This window comes from Natator depressus, chromosome 19 (genome assembly GCF_965152275.1).
Source record: "Natator depressus isolate rNatDep1 chromosome 19, rNatDep2.hap1, whole genome shotgun sequence".
Lineage (NCBI taxonomy): Eukaryota > Metazoa > Chordata > Testudines > Cheloniidae > Natator > Natator depressus.
Genome location: NC_134252.1, coordinates 10,072,512 through 10,095,856, shown reverse-complemented (window position 1 = coordinate 10,095,856; position 23,345 = coordinate 10,072,512). Strand labels below are relative to the sequence as shown.

Below are 23,345 nucleotides of genomic sequence, written 5' to 3'. Positions count from 1 at the left end.
CTGCTGATCACAACGTTGCCTAGCAAACGGATGTCAAAAGAAACAGAATTGGACGGATTTTTTTCAGGGATGCTAGTCTAATCCAGGTAGAGCCTGAGACATCCCACCCTGGACCATCTGAGGTGGCATATATGGAAATGTGCCTCTCTGGGATGGGCATGCCGATGTGAGGAAAATGATGATAGGGCAATAAGTTAAGATGGAACTCATCCCACATTGCTCTGAAGTGGTGTTTTGAGTCTGCAGCACCACTTTGATCCACCTTATACCAGGTTTTACAGGGATAGGCTTTAGAGCAGTTGGTGGTAGAAGTCACTCTCACCAGTTAAATGACCTTCCATGAAAGAAATTTAAGCTCCCATGATTCATAAGGGGTGTTCATCAGCTCTGACAACACCACAGTAAAGTCCCACAACACAAGGGGCTTTTTAATTGTTTTTTTTTTCAAATATCAATCCTTAAGGGAGTCTGACAAGGAGCTGCAAAGACACTGGTTTACCTTTGATTAAGGCGGGATAGGCTAGAGACACCTGGGTGGAGTCAGACAGACACACGACAAAGGTAGCCAAGCATTTTTTGCACAAGGCAAGTAAGAGGACTTGCATCATCCCATTTCCATCATCCCATCAAATCTTTTGCCCATGGAATTGTAGGGCTTTCTGGCATAAGGCTAATCAGAGATGCCAGGAGAACACAAGCCACCTGCAAGAGACACCATGACTATGCATTGCTATCTTGTCAAGTGTTCAGTGACTAACGAGCAGTTAGCTGTCTGTTTGGAGGTGGGCAGTAGCAGTCCTACCTAAACAATGACTGCAGGACCAAAGCAACTATTCCATCTGGAAGCCTCTGCCAAAGAGCAGTGCCTTGTAAATGCATGGACCAAGCTCCATGTAGCTGTCTTAAAGATTTCAGAAATTGGGACAGTCTTCAAACAGGCAGCAGAGGCTGCGTGAGCTCTAATGTGGCTAGGTGGACCTAACCTGGTTAACTCTTTTTTAAGTGTCTTTATACACTTGGAGACTCTCTCAGATAAACTCTGGGGGGATATTGCCTAACCCTCTCTGCAAGGGCCAAAAAAAACCAGTCCAGGGGCATTCCTGAAAGATTTTGTCCTGTCAATGTAGGAAGACCATTCTTTACTATAACGTCAAACATGCAAAATTTAACTTCCTTTGACAATGAGTGAGGTTTGGGGAAGAACACTTGGAAATAAATCAGTTGGTTCACATGAAATTCTGAAAGAACTTGGGTTGAGGTTTGAGAGTGATCCTGTACTTATGAAACACTGTATACAAGGGTCCCTGCCATGAGGGCCTGAATCTCCTCTGCCTGTCGAGTTGATGTAACGGCCACGAAAAAAGGCAGTCTTCCTAGATAAGTGGTGAAGAGAACAAATTGCTAAGGACTCAAAGTGGGATTCATCAGTTGTGCTAACAACAGAGATCCCCAACCTGGGGACAGACAAACAAATAAGGCCCTCGAGGAACCTTACTGCTGCAGTATGGAAAAATACAGTATGGCCTGGGATAGGAAGGTGAGGAGTCAAGAGTCCAAAAATAGGAAACCAACCTCGTTTCCTCTGAGGGATGGCAAAATAGTTGGAATAAAAAAAAACCGTGCTCCTGAATTCTGAGGGCACCTCTTGCATTGATCCAAGTGGTAGAAGGAAGTCCACTTCTTGTTTTAATAGTATCACATGAGAAGGAGCCCTGAAAAAGGATGGGGAAAGGGGGTAGGTCCAGAAAGCGACTGGACAGAATACCCCTTGTTAATTTCTAGGATCCACTGATCCAAGCTGATCAGAGTCCAGGCTTCCCCAAAGAAGGAAGTTGCCAAAGGTAGGGATGGGTAGAGATCCTCCGGAGGTTCTGCCAGGCTCGACCTGCCGACTGGTGGACAACAGACTGCCGCAGCAGAGGAAAAGGCAGAGGATCATCGCTGGAACCTCTGCTTCTTTATCAGCAGCTCAGATGTCCTTTGAAGGCTGGTAATAGGAGGGGCCAGAAGAATGCTGCCTGAAAGAAATCTGTGGTTTCACTGCTTCCTTCTTGTGGGTGGAACGCAGAGGCCCAGGGAGGGTAGTGTCACCCTGGAGTCCTTTAAGGAATGGAATCGGTCTTTGAACTAAAGCACTTGTTACCCTTAAAGGAAGGATCCTCAGTTGCTGTTTGGAATGCTCCACGCTGGAGTCAGGATGATCATCTCATGCCCACCAATGTAGTCTGCTGGACATAACCAGTGCAGCCTGTAAGGATGTGCAGACATGCTCTTTAGCTCCTCTGTGTGTTCCTGGAGGTAGCATGTCCACAAACAGACAGCTGGTTCCAACTGAAATAACGGTATTAGACAGAAGCATTTGGAGCATGTGGAGGCTGGTAGATGAAAATTTTGCATCTGAAGAGGTCCAGTCTCCCCGGGTCTTTCTCCCTGGGTGAGAATTTGGAAGGCCCCTATTGCTTCAATATCTCTTAAACCGCAGCTACTACAAGCAAACCTGGTACTGGATGGGAACAAAGGTATTCAAAATCCCTTGGAAGTGACTGAGTGTGGATGTAACCAGAATGGATGCTGGCGTGTGCCACAGGTTTTTCGCAGGTTCCAACAGTCCCTCCTTTATAGGCATGGAGAGCCTACCAGGCCTGGATGGGTGCAAGATGTCCAGCAGTCTGGGAACCTGCACCATTTCCAGAGGTATATCTAAAGTCTCTGCCATGCGCTTGAGGCAGCCCTAGAATGCCTTGAAGTCATCAGCTGAAGATGATGCTGAGAAGAGAATGAGGAGAGTGCAGCGGGAACAAGTTGTTCTGCCCTTTGTAGATGTCGTTTCTCAACACTTTCCTCCTCCTCCTGCCTCTCCAAAATCTGGGGCTAGCTGACGTGGCTGTGTTGATTTATATAGTCTCTTTGGGCAGGGGGATCTACCCTGCAAAACTCTAACCCTATTAGCAAGAAAACAGACTTTCTCCCATTTCTTAAATAACTGCTCTACAGAACCAAGGTGAGATAGAGTGGCATTTGTACAACAGATAATTTTGAGGGAGAGGGTAATATTCTTGGGGCAGACACCATGTCATCTATGTGTTTGTACAATGCCCATGCAATGGGACCCTGATTCCAACTAGTGTCTTTAAGCACTGCTATAGCAGTAATGCCCAATAATAAGGGAGAGTATGTTGCACACACAATCAGAGCCTGTTCCAAAGCATTCTACACCAAAATGTCAGATGTAGTTGTTTAAATTATGATCTAAAGTACTGCACACAGAAAGAACATTCACCCCACTAGCTGTATTTGACCCAGTGGTGCAACATTTCAGAAGCAGCACGTAACAGATTACAAGGATAAGTTTACTGATGGAGGGTGGGGGAGAAAGGTGAACTAGCAAGCTTTCAGGGATCATTTAAATTGAAATACAGTCTGAAAGTACTCAGCAGTAAATAGAGAGTTACATTATTAAATGGAGGTTTTGAACACACAATGAATTAAACCAGTGCATGAAGGTCATATTCTCACATTTCCTATCACCTGGGAAGGTAACAGGAATACACATGCTTTACCTTTGACTTGGATTCTGTTTTTGGCGTCCCATCTGCCTTATTGTTCATTTTAGTTGCAGGCGTTAGTTTGACATCCCCAAGGCCCATCATCTCAGGACTTGCTGCCATCCCTAGAAGATTAAACAGAATCTTCAAACACTGCATTTCAATTCAGTATCATGAAATCCAATGCCCTCCTTTGAGTTAGCATTGGCTTACCTGCCGAGTTGTTGGCCATATTCCCACTCATAGGATATGGAGCACCCTGGGGGTTTATCATGCCAGCCATACTGTTAATTCCTTGTCCATAAGGAGCTCCAGTTCCCATCATCCCCCCTTGGTTCATGTTGGGATAGCCAGGAGGCCTGAAAAAAGGAGGAGAGAGAGCAGAAGTACATTTTCAATATCAAGCATTAAGATTTGTATTCTGCTAGAGTGGGCTTTGCGAACAGAGACTTTCCTGCAGTTGAAACATGAAATGGAAGTGATTGGTTCCATGAGAATACTTTTCCACCAAAACTGACCTAGAATAAAGTCTACAAGAGCACTCACGTGACTCTGAAGCCAGAATGCTTGTCTACACTGTGCCACAGCATGGACACTACAGGGGTGTGAACTTCAGAGTACGCTGAAGTGCTGCACTCTAACTGCTCCGTGTGGACACTGCTGGGGTGAACGAGTAGTCCTCTTTCAAATGGGACTATGTTAACGCAAACTAAATTCCTTTTAGTTGGCACCAGGAGCGTCCACACAGGGCAGTTCAGGTACATCTATACAGTAATAAAAGACACATAGCAAGGCTGCAGCTGGCCTGGGCTGGTGGGGCTAAAAATCGCTGTCTATATGTTTGGGCTCAGGCTGGAGCCCGAGCTCTAGGATCCTCTCCCCTCGCAGAGTTCCAGAGCTCAGGCTCGAATTGGAGCCTGAATATATATATATATATATATATATATATAACAACAATTTTTCAGCCCCAGAGCCCGAGTACCGTGAGCCAAGTCAGCTGACCTGGGTCAGCCACGAGTATTTTATCCCTGTGCCCTCAGAGCACAACACATCCCCAGAGCCTGCACTGTGGCAGTGTAGACAAAGTCTTAGTCTCACTGAAAGTCAATGGGACTTCAGCTCCAAAATACCTCAACCAATTTTGCTAATGGAACTTCAATGCTTTTGAAAGTTTTACCCCCAATCTTGCTCTGTTGCAGGTGTTAAGTTACCTGCCAAAGGAGATGGAACTCTCAGATCTGGAATGTCACTGTAAACGTTGCTGCTCCTGATGTCCAAGCAGGAAGTACATTGCTCCAGTCTACTGTAGCCACTGCTCTTTCTCCTTTTTGCTACATCAGATATACCCAAAAGCACCACACCCTAATACCAACTCAAACTCACTTCCAATAGAAGGGGCATCTCTATCTTTACATCTATGGTTGGGACTATTAATCCAACAGCCTTACAATCAGGTGATAGGCCTTGTCAAACAGAAACGGGAGACCGGAATGCTTGTTCAGATCTCATTGATACGCAAGACAAACCAGAAAACTTCTACTCTGCAGAGGCGACTCAACTTGTGCGTGAATTCATTGCTCTCATGACTACCCTGGCTGACCTCCACCTGATTTTATAGCCATTCTACTTTTTCCTGCAGACTCCAATAATGAATTCCAGATATCTCCCCTCAGGTCTGCTGCTCATCAAGACCCCCAACAGGAAAAGGTGAACTGCACCAGACACAACTTAAGTCTAAACTCCTCGACTCAAAAAACAGACAAATACAGTTGGAATAATGGCCTGCTAGATTTATTGGCTCTTCCAGGCACACTGTATCTTGTTCTCACCTGTGCAACAGCTCCCGAAACCAAAACTGCACGGATCTCAAAGAACAACGGATTTTCTTTGTACACATAAAGAAGCCACAGAACATTGCTAATTGCACAGTGATTCAAATACGTCTCCCCTCCTAACTTCTCCAGACTGATTAAAGACCTGCTCTTCTGCAGGCATTTTAAGGAAACCTGTATTCAGGGTTTCCCAACTTTGATTTGTTTCAAAACACATGCTAGTCTGACATCATAGGACGTGCTATATGAAAGGGTTGAAAGCAAGAACAGCGACACAGGGCAGCCTCATTTCTTACCTGTTCTGGATGGAGTTGGCAGCAGCATGCATGGCGGCAGCAGCTGCTTCTTGTGCTTTCCGGTTCATGCCACCCGGTGGTGGGCACATCCCTGTCCCCACCTGGGGAGGCATATTTGCCATGTTGGGTCCATAGGGCCTGTTCCCTATGGCTGCATGGCTCATCCTTCCTGGGGGAAGCCCAGTATAGGGTTGTACACCAGTCTGACCATGAATCTGGCTCCCTGCTCCCATTGGGTTTATACTTCCCCCCATTCCTGGGCTGGGGTAGTTGGCATTAGGCATAGCATTATAGTTTGGCTGCCTGGGATAACCTCCTGCAGAGAGGAAAGGGGTGGGGGAGAAAAAGCACATTCAACTACTTGATTTGTGACTCATTAGAACTCTTCAAATCTGCAGCGGTTTTAAAATCACTAATAAAAGCATAGGGACATGGGTGAATTTTAGCACCTCAACTCAGTCAATTTACCTGGTTATAATCCACATAAAATAGGTCTAAACACACAATCAAGTAACAACATCAATTCAAAGGCAGTAGGAACCTCCCCTGAGCACATCACAGAACACAATGAGCCAAATGGCCCAGGACAAGATGGCGAGGTCACAGGTAAAGTGCCATAAGATGTACAGCTCCTGTCAAGCTCTGCCCCGCTGAAGTTAACTGAATTAGCAGCAGTTTGGGGGCACAATCATCTGAAGATTTTTCAAACCAGGAGAGGAATTCTGTAGCAGAAGTACTTTAATCCTTAAAGCCCTCTGTCTTACCCTTGCTCCTGAGTGACACACACAAAGCACACTCCCTTTCATGACAGGCAAGGGTTTCAGATGCTGCTGCATGAGCTGCACATTTTAAACCAGTCCAAATAAATGCAATTTGTCGAAGGCAAAAAAAAAAAGACTACAGGGAATATGGGCCCTTTTTCCTGCCCACATGTTTACTTAGTGGAGCTCTATCAGTTTCCCATTCTATCCGATTGGTTCACGGCCTTACCTTGAGGACCATACTGCCCCCCCTGGGGCCCATAGCTTCCCAGTGAATTCTGCTGATAAGGTCCCATCCCAGCATGCATCTGTCCTCCAGAAGACTGACGTGGAGATAAGGCGGAGCCAGGCTGAGGGGAGCTGTACTGGGGTATCTGAGGATTCCTCTGCATGTAACCTGATCAATGAGACATTCAAATGAGACAGTTATTCATTCCAATTGTTGGTATTACTGCACACGCAAACATCCCTGGGCTCCAGGAACACACACAAACATTTTAATGAGACAACCCAGACAAAGTTGTTGTTTGTTTGTTAAGCAACAGCCATTAAAATTAAAAAAAAAAAAAAAAAGTCAACCGTATGTGCCAAAAGATTCCACACCTATTGCGTACTCTAACTCGGGGAAAACTGTAGCATGTCATGGCACTTGTAATGAGCTAGCCAATGTCGCATTTTTAGTGGGGACCATTGTACTACATATGCCTGCAGCCATAAAGAGAGAGGCTCCTACTCATGTATCCATCTTCCAGTGAATCTGTTCCCTTTTATGGAGCACAGAGCCACAACTGTTGTGAACATCCCACATTTTGAAGTTTAAGGTTTTCGTTCTTACTGCAATGTGCTCTGAACGCTAATTGAGTTGAAAGAGCTGGTCCAGCTTTACAAACAGTATCTTAGCCCACAATCTCCGCCTCATATGGAAGGGGCTGGTGTCAAAGCTTGCACAAGTCCAGGAGATCTTTATTATTTATATATCCTGCTTTACATTTAGAAGTCTGCTGTTAAAACTTAGAACTCTTAACACCACACACACACGCTCATACTCCTACCTCGATCTTGGACTATGCTTGACTGATTCATGGAAGGATGCATGATACTGTCCGAATGGCCACTAGGTGGTCGGGGTGGCATCTGATTGCCTGCACCATGGATAGAAAAGCATTAGCCACAAGCAGCACATACTCAAGAAAATGCAGAATACCTAGAAATGGCTGATAGAGACTTAGGCTCATAGCATTAAACAATAGAGCAGCAACAAAATCCAAGGTGAGGTGGCGGGAGGGGGCGTTAAGCCAACCGAAGGAAGTGTGGGAGGAGGAGAAGACACAGATAAATTAGTCTTTTCCATATAAAACAATTAACATTATGTTACAAGTTTGCAAGCCAACAGACCACAGCTACTCTGCTAGATACCTTAGTTCATACACTTAAAAATCTCCTCCTCCAAGCTGTAGCCTTATTTTTAAGGCAATTAAATGATCCTGAGACCCACAGTGTCAGAAAGTGGGGCTGCTCTTGGTAAACCTCTCTTTAAAACTGCCAAATTTTAATACACTGAGCCCAGGCTCTTCAGCTGCACAGCACAGTCACACCAGCAGATCCAGAGATACACAGAATACTTTTACCTGGTACGGCAGCAGGTGAGAGTGGACCAGAACGCGACTGGGCAACACTAGCAGGAGAGCCAACGGGGGAAGGGGAGGGCCCTCTGATTCCTGGGAGGTGAGGCGAGGTATGCGGAGAGAAAGGAGACTGAGCTGGGTTACTCTGCTCTCCTTGACTGCTTGAAATCCCTGACGTGCTTACTCCAGGACTCAGGGCTCCTTCTGTACCCATGGGTAGATCATCTATGGAACCAGACAGATCCTGTAGCGCACAGAAAAGCGGATCAGACAGGAAAAAAAAAAAAAAAAAAGGTTAAGAGGCAGAGCAATTGTTCTCCCGCACATCACCAGGAAAGAGAAGCGTCTGTTACAGAATTCACTGAATTCTGCTCCTAGGCAAACTACAAACAAATAGAAAATCAATCAAGCCAGTTCATGTTATTGTCAATGATGAAGGCTGTAGCTCACACCTAGTTAACTGATAAATGCATCCTACTCTGTCGTTCCCCCCCCTCCTCCCCCCATCCAGAAGTTCCCCAGCTGTGGTCTGTGGAGTGCTGACTGGTGGTCCAGAAAGCTAGTTGGTCACATGGGTGCCAATTCTCAAACGTGTTTCAGCTGCTAGGTTGCATTAAAAGAGGATAAAAGTAAGTTCCTACATAAGCAAGTGATGTAGTTGCCACAGGCATGTATATGATTGCAAACGGGAGAAGAGGTTGTCTATGTGATGACTAGGTGAAGGGAAGTGGTCCATGACAGAAGAGTGGCTCACCCTTTGAAAGAGTCTGAGAACTCCTGCCTAACCTCAGTCCACTCTGAGGCCTCAGGTAGGCTGGGCAGCTTCTTTCTTGAGAAAAAAGAAAAACTAAAATACAGATTTAAAAGAAAACCATGAAACATTTCCCACTTCCCTTTCTTCACCGAAATCAGAAATTAGCCATTTCTTTCTGCAGCATTAAGTTTCAGGCATTATTGAAGGCAAGAACAGAGAAGGCTCTCCCCTACTGCACACGTCCACCTTGAACCAGGAGACAGCAGTCTTCTCTGAACTAGTTTCAATGCCCTAAATTGGCACAAGAGTTGCTGGAAAATTGCAGCCGGTGAACAATCGGTAAATTGTCTGGATACTGCATGTGCAGGTGGGTAGGGGAACCTCAACTCATGGCTATTATTCAAGTACCTTGGTACTTACAATAACCCACGTGCGAAGACAGTCCCTGCTGTTAAGAAATTAAGCTCTATGATTAAAAAAACCAACCAACCACCACCACCCACGACCTAACATACTGGGAAAAGTTGGAGGAGATAATATATGGCGATGTGCTCCCCATCTCTCTCTCTCACACATACTAATGGTGGACAGGTGGGTGGGGAATGAGTAACTCCCTCTTTGCGGAAACCCAAGGAATAGTGTAATAAGGGTTCTGACCCTACCAGAAATCTTATTTTCCTTATTTCTAAAATACAAACCTTAGGTTTAAAATTAAAGGATTCAGATTTTTTATTCTTTACATAAGAACCGTTGCTTCCTGAATTTGTTCATATAAAGTGAAGCACCGTAACAGTTTAATGAACAAAAACTGTGCAGGTTTTTCCTCGATCTGGTTCTTATTTCTTATCCTGCGTGAAACTAATTTTAAGTAGGGTTTGGGGTTTTTTTGGAATGATAGTTTAAAATATTTTTTTTTTATAGGAAATGCAGAAGTAGAGAGTCTTAGGATGTACTTGGATGAGGAGAGAAAGGCTTGGAAAACCAGTTTTAGGAGGACATTTCAAACAGAAGAGGAAGCATGAAGAAAGGCACAGAAGTGGGAAAAGGAAATGAACAGCGCTTTGCAGCTGGCATCACTGAAAGAGCAGAAGATGATGCTGATGATTTAGGAATGGGCCACATTTTAGCCTACATTTCACATTTACTTTGAAACAAGGACAGACATCAAGTTAGCTTTGCTCTGTACCTACCTCTGGCCTAAACTCGTGCACATTATCCTTTGCATCTGTTAGGAGGAGCCATGGGACCATAATATCCTAATCTGATTTACAACGATTGTGCTAAAAACATTTTCGCATCTTTTCATAGACATCTTTATTTTGAAGACAGCTAGTTTTATAGTATTTGTGTGATAGCAGGTGTACAGCATGGACAATCTGCCTTTCCGTGATTAGGTACAACAGAATACCAAGGTAATTGGTCTTGTGGTTAAAGCACTGGACTGGCACTTGTAAGGTCTGGATTTAACCCCCTGTTCTACTACAGACATCCTGTGAAATCTTGGGGCAGGTCATGGTCTCTCTCTCTCTCAGTTCCCCTCATTTGTGAGGTGTGGATACAATTACATCCACACTTCACAGGGGGTGTTGTAAAGATACATTCTACAGTAATGGACGGTGGGGAAGTCACGTAAATAGGGGCAGGGACAAAGGGGAGCTCACAGGAGCTAGGAGGAATGGGCACGGCAGCCCTAGACCAAAGGAGACAAGAAGTTGGAAAGCAATTTGGGAAACTAAAAAAAAAAATGGCAACTCTGATGCCTGTCCAAAATTGTCAACGATGGAAGTGGAGGAGTCAATCAGGTAACCAAGTGGGGGACGTATGAATAAGGCCAAACCACGTTTTAAAAACAGAATTCAGAAAAGTCAGGACACAAATTGCTAAACATGGCTTAGACAGTTTAGTCCCATCCTCATTGGCTGGGCTAATACCACTCTCCACAGTTCAGATAACTTTGCAGTACTTCAGGTCTGAGGCCCTGCCTGCATTGGGGTGGGTAAGGGTTATCAGAGGCAAACAAGAGGCCTTGTCACTCTAAAGCACCTGCTTGTCAGCATGTTCCCATCCTCAGGCTGAATACACAGCACTTCACTGAACATTCAGGGAAAGGGAGACCTGAACGCACATGACAAGAGTGAAGCGATTCCTGTCTATGCTAGAAAATGGTTAGGGTACGTCACGGTTGGAGACTGGGTAGGCAAAGAAATCCCTGTGTCTAAAATGGGTGTGTATAAGTGGGAGGGGCATATGAACAGAGTCCCATTCTCTTGCACCACTGCCCTCTCTTGCACCACTGCAATTTCCACTGATTTTAATGGCAGAATTTGGACCCATTTTTCAAAACACCCCACACCTCCAGCAAGTGTTAACTGGCACATTTAAGATGGAAATGCCAATCCAATCCTTTGCTGGCATGACCTAAGGCCCACTATTCTCAACTTTTTATTACCACTTCCATTTGTATTAAGACGATGTCTTGCAAGGCAGTCTCCGTAGTAGGTCTGCTTTTCTTTTTATTTCAATCAAAGATATGGTAGTTCAGAAAAATCCTAAAAACAAAGTTTACAAGATCCGATGACTTTCCCGTCTCTCTGCTGATCAGTCTCAGTATGGTTGATGGCAAAGCTCCCAGTCTAAACAAAATACAACTCGTCTCTCCAAGAAGGCCTGAAGACAGTACCTTACATACAGCCATTATTGGTTCTTAGTCACTCACATTCAGGAGTATTAACCTCAAATCCAAGAAAAATCTTCTCATCTTACTTTGGGGCTTCAGGACAAATTTCTCGTTATGTAGGAATTACATTTCTTCTTCAATCTATGAGTTCAGACAAGTCGCTCTCATTATCCTAACCCATTTGTGTTTGGGGTGACATTAGAGACATGTATCACAACCCCATGTCATTAAGTGGGAATGTTACAACTGCAGCTTCAGTACTAACCTCAAATTTAGTATGCCCAAACAGCCAGTTAGGTCTTAATCTGTTAATACTTTGGACTTGTCTAGCACCTTCCATCAAAGAACTGAAAAGCATTTTGTAAATATTGCTTCGCAACACTCCCATAACAAAAAGGAGTTAATTTCAGTTTTATAGAACAGGCATAAAGGTGATATGCAAAAGGAAAAAAGATTGGGGGGGAAAAAAGCCACACACACACCATGTATAATGGTCTGAAAGGTTTCTTTAACCAAAAGATGTCTGCCTTTTTGTAATCTTAGAAAAAAATATCCAATCTTGACTTCTCTGGCTTTGATAGATGTTTCCTTAACTGGAGAGACTATGTTAAATCTGTAACCAAATCTTTTCTCCCAAATGCTTGTGAGGTGTTTTGATTAAATAGGTAAATTTAAGGAACAAATTAAGTGTCTAAAAATCCCTTTTCTACTGCATGGCTTGGGTTTTACTTCCTTAGTGTTGTAATGTTACAATCTTACTAGTTTCTCCACAGTTGTCAGAGTCTTCCAGGAAAGACAAGAAGATAAGATCTGAATTCTTAACGTGAAACGTAAGTGGAAGTTCGATAAAGAATCACAATTAAAATACAACCACAAACACAAAAGGGGCAAGCTCTCTTCCTCCCACTTTACAACTTCCATTTAAGTGACTTAAACAACATTATACTGGAAAATTGTGGAACAGCCAGGAAAAGAATGCAACCTTATCTATAGATACTTTGAGGAGAAAACCCAATACACCACATAACATATTATCTCATTTTGGTCCTTTATTTCCAGCCAAAAAAAAAAAAAACATGTAAGACACCGTTAAGGAGACTGCAGAGGTGTATCAATTAGTTCTGCTAAAAGACTTTATTTGAAAGTAGTTATAACAAGCTGCATGCTTGAAAGCAAGGAAATCCAGAGTTAAGTACGTGAACATCCTTAACTCTGATCTAACACCACTACAATGGGGTGAATCCACATGATGAAGGCTTGCATTTCTCTTAAGTACTTTAAAATACTTTTAGGCTGAAATTGTCCAAGTTGTTGGGGGCGTCTGGATGCTCGATTCCCATTACAATTAAAAGGGGAATTGAGAGTCCAGACCACCACAGGCAATGGAAAAACCCCACTCGTAAACTATGTCAGCGTTGTTTTAGAGAATGAAGTATAGTACTCTGCGGATGTTACACAGTAGAGGTCAGGTCATAGTAGATATCTACTCAGACTTCCGCTGGAAAAGTACATCTATAAATATGAGAGAGAGAGAGGATGAATACTGGAAATGATTGTAAATGATGCGTGTTTGGGGACTGTACACTGAGGGAGAAATGTGACAACAGCAGGAGTGTGGCAGGGACACACCTCTGATCTTTGGCAGGTAAAAGGCAGGGTGCTATATCTGTCTTCTTCCAAAAAGAGTTTGAGGAGATCGGTGGTTGCTATGTGACGAGACTGATGTTTGTACGTTATCAGCGGGCAGAGTAAAGGCTACAACAGTAGGGCATGTGGCTTATACTGGAAATATATAGATAGGTACATGGTGTGAGGAAGTGAAGCACTGAGATACTGAAAGGAGGAAACATTAAAGGTGTTTGAACCTCAACTCTAGTTAATTTAAACGATTAAATATTTGAAGTCTATGTCCTAGACTCATCTACACACAAAGGCTTAGATAACCTGCTGCATGTCCTATGTGGATATATTTTAACTGGTTTACATACATTTAGCTTAATTTGGGTATTTATTAACTTAAATATGCTTACCTGTGTTAAATTGGACGTAAGGCCACTTTACACTGTGACAGTGACATAAAAGGGCCTAACATAGAAAAATCAGGTCCTGGACATTCATCTTATACAAGTCGGCAGAAGCAGCAGTGGCCTTACATAAGAACAGCCAGACTGAGTCAGACCAAAGGTCCATCTAGCCCAGTATCCTGCCTTCTGACAATGGCCAATGCAGATGCCCCAGAGGGAACAAACAGAACAGGTCATCATCAAGTGATCCATTCCCTGTTGCCTATTCCCAGCTTCTGGCAAACAGAAGCTAGAGACACCATCCCTGCCCAATGGCTATTAGCCAGGCTGATGGACCTATCCTCCATGAACTTTTCTTTTTTTGAACCCTGTTATAGTCTTGGCCTTCACAACATCCTCTGGCAGAGAGTTCCAGAGGCTGACTGTGTGTTGTGTGAAGAAATACTCCCTTCTGTTTGTTTTAAACCTGCTGCCTATTCATTTCATTGGGTGACCCCCGAGTTTGTGTGTTCCGAGAAGGCGTGAATAACACTTCCTTACTAACTTTCTCCACACCCGTCATGATTTTACAGATCTCTATCGTATGCGTAAGTTAAAGAAATTAAGGAACACTGACATGTAAGCCCACTGTACTTTTCTGACAGACTATTTAATAGGTGTGTAAAGCTTGTATGTTAAAACACCATGTATATTATAGGACAATATAATAGGAAATAGGACAATAGCATCCTAATGAAAATACTGTGCCAGTTGCATCTAACCTCCCTTAGGCTGAATGATTTAGCCACTGAAGTTTATAAACTCCAGCAATGCAGCCATCTGCCAATGGAGAGAAACTCCATCAGATACACGGTCTTTTTTTAAGGTTAGGATTTCAAAGCTGTCGTGTGGTATTTATAAAATTTCACAGGAATTTGACTTCCACGGGGGAGAAGTAACGAAATGGTAAAACTAGGACCATAAATCTTAACTATGGCCAAGACTCATCCAGTTTCCATCTGACCAGATTAGTTTCTCAGACTGGCTATCATTCAAATCACTAGAGTATCTTTTAATCAGGCCCAAACACCTGGAAAACTTTAAAATGCAATTTACTGAAGTGCAACACAAAGAAAAATGCAATAAAGCTTCCCCTCCACAGTCTGCTTCTGGGACAGGTTTTAGCACGAAGACCCTGATCCAAAGCTCACTGCAGGTAACAGAGACTCATTGACTTCAATGGGCTTTGGATCAGGCACAAACTTTATTTGCCCTCTGTAAGGCTTTCACAGACAGACTTAGAACTACGTAACAGTACCACTAACAGGGCTCTCCCTCTTCTCTCCTCCTCTGAGCCCAGCCAGTCACAATGAGAGACAGGAGGTGAGGATCAACAACAGTAACTCTGCCAACTTGAAGGAAACGTCAGGGTCTGGAGAATTTCCTCACGTGTTTCCAATGTGTTTTTTATGCAGTTTATTGCTCATCTGCCATGCAGATCAAAAACGCTGGAGGGATTCCAACTATTTCACACAGAATCTCACACTCTAGGCTGGCTGCAGCCCCAAAGCCTTAGTTTCTTCACTTGAAATACTGCCCAGTGTTATTTTGGGATGTGACCTGATAGCGGAAGCCCACAGGGACTCTGAAATGATAACTGTTCCAGCTGCAATTGGTTGCCCAATCCTAGATCATGCCAGCACGGGTTTGTCAGCTCTGCTGACAAACAGGGACTCGGGCAGCTAAAACCTTTTCACACCACAACAAAACCATGCCTGAAATCACACAATTCAACACCCAAAGGAGGAGGGGCAGGGGGACTTGTCTTTCTCAGGGTGGGAGCTGCAAGTCCGAGCATGACCAATAAGAGGAAGCTGCTTATGGTAGTTTGTGCTTAAAATAAAGGTTTTTGTTTTATATGAAAAGGGAATCACCATCTCTCACTATCAGACACTAGCTCATTTGTTAAGCAAATATCAGGATGGATCAACAAAAAATACTTAAGCTTAGGATAGTAATTCTCCAGAGCCTGGGCTAGTCTGCCAGAGTACCATAGAAGGTCCAAAGTAAAGGGACCAAAGTCAACAAATTCCACCACATGGGAATTACGTCTGTCTAATACCGCCCCACACAGTCCCCAGAGTAAGGGCATAGAAAAAGTGGATTGAAAAGGGAAGGGGCATAGCCAGGATGCACCATGCTCTAGCTACTACGGACTCTTGCATCACAAGCTTTAGTTAGAGCACCAGGTGCTGCTCTACCTTATAATGGGAGATGGACAGGCCCATGCCTGTCCCCGATTCCCAAAAGTGCAAAAGTTGACAAAGTCACTCTTACCCATTCATCCATGGTGGAGCCTCTACACCTTCCCCCTATTTGTTCTAGATATGCTTTAGACTTGAAGATTGTGTTACAAAACCCAACCAATAGTGAAAGTTGTAAAGCTTTTTACGCAATTATAAATAAAGCCTGATTTTTGACTCCATCTAATTTTTTAAAGAGGAAAATTTTGTTTGGCTTTTCCCCTGGTTTGTTCTCTAGCCAGAAGAGTGTATTTTGGGGCAAGTTTTACATTAATGAAATAAAGTATTTAAGATACAGAACTTGGACAAAAAAACAAAACAAAACAAAACCATACCCAAAACACACAATTCCAAAAGTCTTCTTTAGTATGGTCAGCTCAAAAACAACCTGTTTAGAAATGCCACTTGGTCCTCAACTTTTTGGGGGTTCTATTATATAAGCTATACAACGTTATGCACGGAGCTTTTAAGGTCTGCAGGCAATGCCTGCAGAGTCACAAGGTTTATAGTCCCAGATCTGGAGAATAAGGGTTCCACACAGCAGTCTACATGATACTTACAGACTGTGATGTGCTCTACGTTGAGCACTACAGACAATTCACCTTCTAAGGACTGTGTGATGCCCGCAATCCTTGTTGGCACCATTAAGTCAATAACTAGGGTTCAAGACAATTACAAACTGGAGAAACATGGTAGAGCTTACCGCTTCCACACAGACACTAGTAAACTCCACAGGCAAAACCAAAAGGGGCTTCTGAAGTCTGAGAAAGGACTAATGAGGGAATTATTAGAACATCCTATTCTTATTCTCTGGCTTTTCTGAAAATGGACAAGCATCCTTACCACTTCTCGTCAATTGAAACACCTGCTTTATGTTAAAGTTTCTTCATTTTTCTGCAACTTCCTTTCCAAGCACTCAAGAACTACAAATGTCTTCAATACCATAGTCTCCTGTTCTCACCCCCACCAATTTCATATTCAAATATGCTTCACAGACCCAACCTCCTCCAGTCCACTATACCACAGAAAGCTACAGAGCTGCCCAGCAAACTATGATCTCCCCACTACTTACGAGCTTTAGACCCATTCCTTCCTCTCTATTGCAGACTGCTGTATCTTCCATTTTACATTCCACATGCCACCCCATTTACCACCCCACAACGATCTGGAGACCTCATTGTACCCCATTAACACTACATTTAAGGGTGAACCCCATATATGAGATACTCTGCAAAGCAGACCTGATGTCCCCATGTCCCTAAGTGCTGGGTATCTCATGACACAACACCACACCATAACATACTATTGTAATTCATTTACAAAAAACAGTTCACTTTTGGGGGTGGGTCTAATTACTTGGAAGACAGGTTAGAGTTGAGGGGCAGAATTAAGGATGGGGTACACGTTTTAATTTTGATTTCCTTACCTGAATACTTTATATACAAGTTAGAGTTCTATTACCTTTTTTAGAAGTTATGCATCAATTAAGTCCAAGTGTTTGTTGGTGAATTATAGTGGAGAGAATTTTCTCATCTTTTTGATATTTCATTCACAGCAAATGAACTGGCTGAATTACTGCATCTGTAGCCAGTCAGAGAGAGGAACATTCCCTGTTCATCTTAGCGTTGTGTGAACTTCACTTTCTACAGTAGCTGCAATCACTTAAATGCTCTCATTTAAGCAGCGCAGGCCAGATGCTCAGCTGCCACCGAGGAACATTTGCTCTGCCAGCATAGCATAAAAAGACTGTAAAACACCCTAAATAGATAGCTAAAGATTCTCCTCTCTCCCCCCCAGAGCAAACCTAACATACAACAGTGACCAGAAATACTTACAGAATTGCAGTTTATTAGACTAGGTAAAAGGAACTGGTAGGTCTCAGTCCACTTCCTAGTGGACACATGTCCACCAATAAAACTTTGTTCTTCGCAGGCTGAGAAGACTAGACAAGAGAACTGGAGAGGCCATGAGACTTAACTACCCCTTGGGAGTGAAAGGCAGTAGTGTCAGGTTAGGGTCCAAGCAAACTGGCAAGGGCACGCATAGACCTCTACTGCCTCTGCCCAGACTGTACCCATTGTGTGTATTAAAGTTCTAACTGTACTATTAACACAACTGTCTCATGCATCCGATGAAGTGAGCTGTAGCTCACGAAAGCTTATGCTCCAATAAATTTGTTGGTCTCTAAGGTGCCACAAGTCCTCCTTTTCTTTTCACGGATACAGACTAACACGGCTGCTACTCTGACAACTGTCTCAAGCACTCAATTCACTGCAAACTGATTCATGACATTTCTGTCCTAAAAAAAGCAGGCCAGTTCTAGGACATGGACTGCACAGGAAAGCACTACACAGACCTGAAAGCGCTGTGAGGGGGGCGGAAAAAAAGAAAAAGAAATTATTCAAATACCAAAAACCACAACACACAGATTTCCAGCAACCCCAATTCTAACCTAAAAGCATACAAACTTGCCACAGAGTGGACCAGGCCATTAAACTACCTCCACTCTCTGACAACAGGCTATTGTGTGGAGAGAATAATGGGCCATTCTTCATGGCACCAGAAGCACCTTCTAGATGCTCATCATTCCTAAGCCAAAACATGGGGGAGAGTAAAGGGGGTGCAGAATCTCATATTCATAGGCTTGTCTCTAAGTCTAGAATGTTTTTGAAGGCCCAGTGTACATCGACTGCAGCTGGCCCAGGTCAGCTGACTTGGGCTCGCAGGGTTAAAGAATTGCAGTGCAGATGTTTGGGCTCAGGCTGGAGCCTGGGCTCTGAGACCCACCCCCCTCGCCAGGCTCCAGAGCCTAGGCTCCTGCCCAAAACGTCTACACTGCAATTTTTAGCCCCACGAGCCCAAGTCAAATGACCTGGGCTCGGAGACTCAATGCTGTGTATTTTTTAATTGAAGTGTAGACGTACCCCAAGACTAAACTCAGAGCTCCTGCTGACAAAGATGGTTACTGTCCATCCCACAACCATCCTTTTTGGGTGGGGGCAGAGGGAGGAATCTTAAAGAAGTGAAATTTATAGTTAGCCAATAGCTCTGGGAAGTGGGACTAGACGAGAGTTATTTATATGTATACACATGCTAGGGAGGAGTGCTTATCAGTATTCTCCAGTCACCTTTAAAAAACAGAAATTTCTAACAAAATTAATACCCCAAAATAAATGAAGTACAGCTGCACACTTCAGTACAGGGTTATGCCCCCTCCACCCCAAACTGCTTTCTTCCATTACATTAGTTATGCTCCCAAAATGTGTTTTTTCCATTCATTAAACTAGAAAAAAATACTTCACTTTTTCGGAACCTTAACAACCTTGGAGAGGAAGGTGACTTTCCAGGCATTCCCTGTTTCTCATACTGGGAGGAAGAAATCAGCACCACCATAGCCCGGTTCTATGCAGTGCGCCATGAGCAGATATTAGTGCACCTGGTTCATAGCCACCCCCTTTCCCCTGCATCCCTTTTCAAAAGTTTTAACCATCAGCAACCAGAAGAGAGATTTAAATAGAACTGACAAATCAGGTTTCCACCCTCCCAAATGTGTCACTGCGAGCTCAACTGGGAGTGAGATCTATTGATTTGAACAAGGACCATGAGAGAGCACCTACAAACTAGACAGTTTCCAGGTTCCTCCCTGGAGGGCACACAGCATCTTTTGGGGAAGAAAGAGCAGTAAGATCGTGGTTGCAAACTAAAGGATGCATAAAATACTCTGAGTCCCACCACGTGGGAGTTACTCCATCCAACCAGTCTTTAAAATTGTGTCACTCATTCCCCGGCCCAAAAGGGAAGAAAAACTAAAGGCTAAAAAGGTAACTAAATGAAACTCCTCGGTATTCAGTCTCCTTTTTTGTTCTATGGACAAGCCATTTTTCCTTCTCTTCCTCCACGAGGAGGTTTGAGCTTCTCCAGAGTATCAGCGCTGCCAAGCAACTGTTCCAGGACAGGGACTAGAATATGGCAGAGAGATCTTTGTACCGTTTCCGTCTCTGAAAAGCTCACTCTTCCAGGATGGCTTCAGACAAACTAGTAGAAGCTGCTGGCTCTAGCTGCAGCGCAGGGAAGGAGCGTTTGGAAAGGAGGCTGCCAGGAGGAGGGGCTCAGCGTCGCACGAGAAATTTTACTCAATTGCAAAAATAAGGTACTGTTCTAATCCACCTCAGCAAATCTAGGTGGGTCTGGCTGCTTTGGTGGAGATTGGGTATAGAATCCAGGGGGAGGGAGGGAGAGAGAGAGAGAGAGAGAGAAAAGTGCTGCTGGCTTTACTACATTCCTGCAACGGGAGACCTTGCAAAACGCCCAGCACTGCTACTGCAGCAGCCATTGATTTTTCAGAGGTCGATACTCCACTCCCACAGATCTGCTCAGCAGGAGCTTCAAATCACATCTACTGCTTCTGCTCTACACCACCCCTTCTTCTACTGCTTCTGCTCTACACCACTCCTTCTTCTCTACGTCCCCCCCCCATAAAATTAAACACACACACACACACACACACACACACCCCCCAAACACTGAGCATGTTCTCCCCCTCCCCTCAAAAAGAGAAATTCAAAGCTACAGTGGCAGCAGAAAGTAAGAGGAAGGAATAACGTGATTCATTCACGGAACAAGATGTCGCTGAAGGAAAAACCCACCATCTAGGAGGCCAGCATTCTCTCCCTCCTCGGGGAATGCTGGGTGCTGATCTCTTCCGCAAGTTCCTGGGAAATACAACAGCAAAACTAGCTTACATTTAACCCTTTGAGGACCCCTCTTAGTTTCTACAAAGCACTCTAGCATTTAATTAGCATTAATGTAAGATGGGAAATGTTCAAAGCAGTGGTGGAAAATGCTCCTATTTTGGCTTTTCCTGGCTTGCCAAGGTAATTAGATTTATATTCTGATTAATATTCGTTATTTAACTGTTTCATCACAAAGGTTGCCCCAGCAAATGGATGGCAGCACAAATGAAGGGACCAGGACTCAACTCCCAAGCCAAACTTTTTGATCCCCAAACAGGTCAGAGCAGAAGAGGCTGTGGAAAGAGCACAGGTGACTCCTGGATGTGGTTAGTGGCAAGAGTGACTATTCAAGTAATCTTTCTGCTAGAGGATGCTCCCAGCAACATTTTCATGTTCTGGAGGGAGACATATCTAGACCACTTTAGTCAAGAACGCTGGTCCAACTTGTGGCCTTGGGAAGGAAAATGTAAAAGAGTGGTACAACTCTCAAATGATTGACCACAACCTTGTGTTTTAGGTTTGTTTTCAAATGCACCTCATCCTCTATCTACAAAAGATGCAGTGTCTCATCCGAGGTCAAGACTCTGCCCTTATATAGAAAGTTAACCCCTTCGCTCTACCCCTAAGGATACGAGTTCCCAGCCCTGCTTCCTCATCATCTGCAAGGCATTCTTCATATGTGATGTGTTCAGTTCAGACTCCAGAAGCATTTAGTCATCTCCGCATGTGATTACACCACCATGCCAACCACACATGGGTTTGGGTGGGCAAAGAAATGCAGCAAAGTCAGGAATTCAAAAAACTGTAGGAGATGTACAAGGCTCTAGGCCCACACATTGAATTTTGAGAAGGATTGTACCAAAAACTGAGCGAGCACAGCACAATACCCCTGAAAGTAAGAAAGTTCATGGGGGGGTGGGAAGGGGATTTGGAATTTAAAAAAAAACAAAAACAAAACCAGCATCAAACGTTTGTAAGCCAGACATACCTTGCATTTCTCTCCTCTGAACCAGGCCACTGAAACACCCGTCCCCATTTCCTTGCTGGCTGTCACTTCCATGCAATTAACTCTGTAGCAGCCCTTCTGGGGCTTTCTAAAGGCACAGAGTTGTGTGTTCACAATGAAGGCACTTTTGCTCTGAGAAATCAGTCCAGCAGTACATCCCTATATTATGCTGTTGATCTGGATGGGCTAGGCCAGCTGGGAAACTGAGGTATTTAGTCTAGGAAATTCTCCTTCCCCATCAGTTTACAGGAGTGAGCGTGGGCAAGGGGGGGGAAAAAAGTGAGTATAACCATGGCAACCCAGCCCATTCCATGCATTGCCGATTACTAGCCCCAGAGGTTGCCAGAACAGTCAATTACCAGAGACGTCTTTCTTGCCATTTCAGGAAACTCAACAGCCTCTTTAAGAGGTTTCTTCCTTCCTAGATAAAGACCCGATTAAAAATAATAAAAATCAATCACACAACTCCTCCTCTGCTCCTCACTGGGAGCTTGTCTGAAGTCACACTGCAAATCCTCCATCAGTAAGGACATGGACAGCCCCAGCAAAGCAGCCGGTGCCTCCAGAAGGGGGCAGAGCAGACAGTTTGCTAAGGAAGCTGACCCTTGATCCTACCCTACTCTGCACACAACACATACACCCACTCCCATGAGAACCACATGGGGGCAATTTTCTCCCAGGACGCTTGTAACTTGCATGCATTAGTTCCCAGGAGAAGTCAGTCCTGAATGCCATGGGTGTATTTACATGACGATGCTGCCTGTCAATTGAGAGCTCAGGTGAGATGGTACTAAAGCCTGTACAATCACCAGCCAAAAAGTTACCCACCTCCATTTATCCCTTAACGGTCCTGTGCGGAGAGCAGAAGAATGAGCACATGTTCTCCTTGCCCCTCCCACCTTTCTTCAACCCTCCAGTGAGAGGTTAGTGTCTTTTGCCGAGACTCGTCCTCCCAACACATCAGACTGCCAGAGGGAGACTTCTGCAGACTGAGCCAGTGGCAAAAGGGAACAGGTCTCCTCACTTCGCAACAGACCTCCCTGGAGAAGCTTTCAAACTAAACAGGCCATCTTTCAAAGACTAGACTCTAGAGCTCCTTCTAGGGTGCAAAATAACGGCCACACGTTTTCATTGGCTGTATCTGACTGGGGGGGGGGGGGGGGACCACTATTGTTAGGAATCCAAGATCAGAATGGGTCATCCTACAGCAATTTCCTGATTAAACACTGACCTGCCTATTTACTGTAGCCAGGCTTAAAAGCATATTGTAAAGAGTAAGAAACAAGACTGTCTTTCAGACAAACTCTGCCATTCCTCAAAGGAGGTAGAAAACTAACAAATATAAAACAAGCTAATTGAAATTGTTCCTATGAAAACAAAAGGCTCCAGCAGTTAGGGGAATCTGTGTAACATATACAGGCAGGAAGCAGAGCTGAGCCACCAACGACCAGAATAGAAACAGGAAACGGGCCCTGGATCGAGCATAGAGAAATCTGCTGCAAGCACAAGCTCCAGCACGAAGCAGAGGGAAAGCAAACTGCATCAGTGGCTCAGAGCAGCATGATTTACAAGGTGGAAGCGGATTGGCTACCCCAGCAGAGAGAAACCGAACGCGCAGGGTTCAGCGCTGTTCAGAACAGCCATGGCTGATACAGCAGTGGGGGTGGGGAATTTCCTTCTAAACACCGGGTTAGACTAGCTTAGTCCAAAACTGGAGGGAGGGGTGGGAGCAGAGAAATTGCCACATGGACAAATAGCAAAGCAACCTGGAGAAGCAGGTCACACACAGAAAACATGTCACAAGAGTGAC

General features: G+C 44.3%; 1 protein-coding gene across 1 annotated transcript in view; it reads right to left on the bottom strand.

Moving 5' to 3' along the window:
• ARID1A (AT-rich interaction domain 1A) overlaps positions 1 to 23,345 on the bottom strand; it is a 77,673-nt gene that overhangs the window by 18,119 nt on the left and 36,209 nt on the right. The window contains exons 5-10 of the mRNA XM_074934581.1: positions 8,063 to 8,303; positions 7,487 to 7,576; positions 6,664 to 6,831; positions 5,674 to 5,989; positions 3,759 to 3,904; positions 3,561 to 3,670 (exon numbers count right to left, since the gene is read on the bottom strand). Coding sequence (XP_074790682.1) covers positions 3,561 to 3,670; positions 3,759 to 3,904; positions 5,674 to 5,989; positions 6,664 to 6,831; positions 7,487 to 7,576; positions 8,063 to 8,303 — 1,071 coding nt within the window. The remainder of the gene's footprint in view (positions 1 to 3,560; positions 3,671 to 3,758; positions 3,905 to 5,673; positions 5,990 to 6,663; positions 6,832 to 7,486; positions 7,577 to 8,062; positions 8,304 to 23,345) is intronic.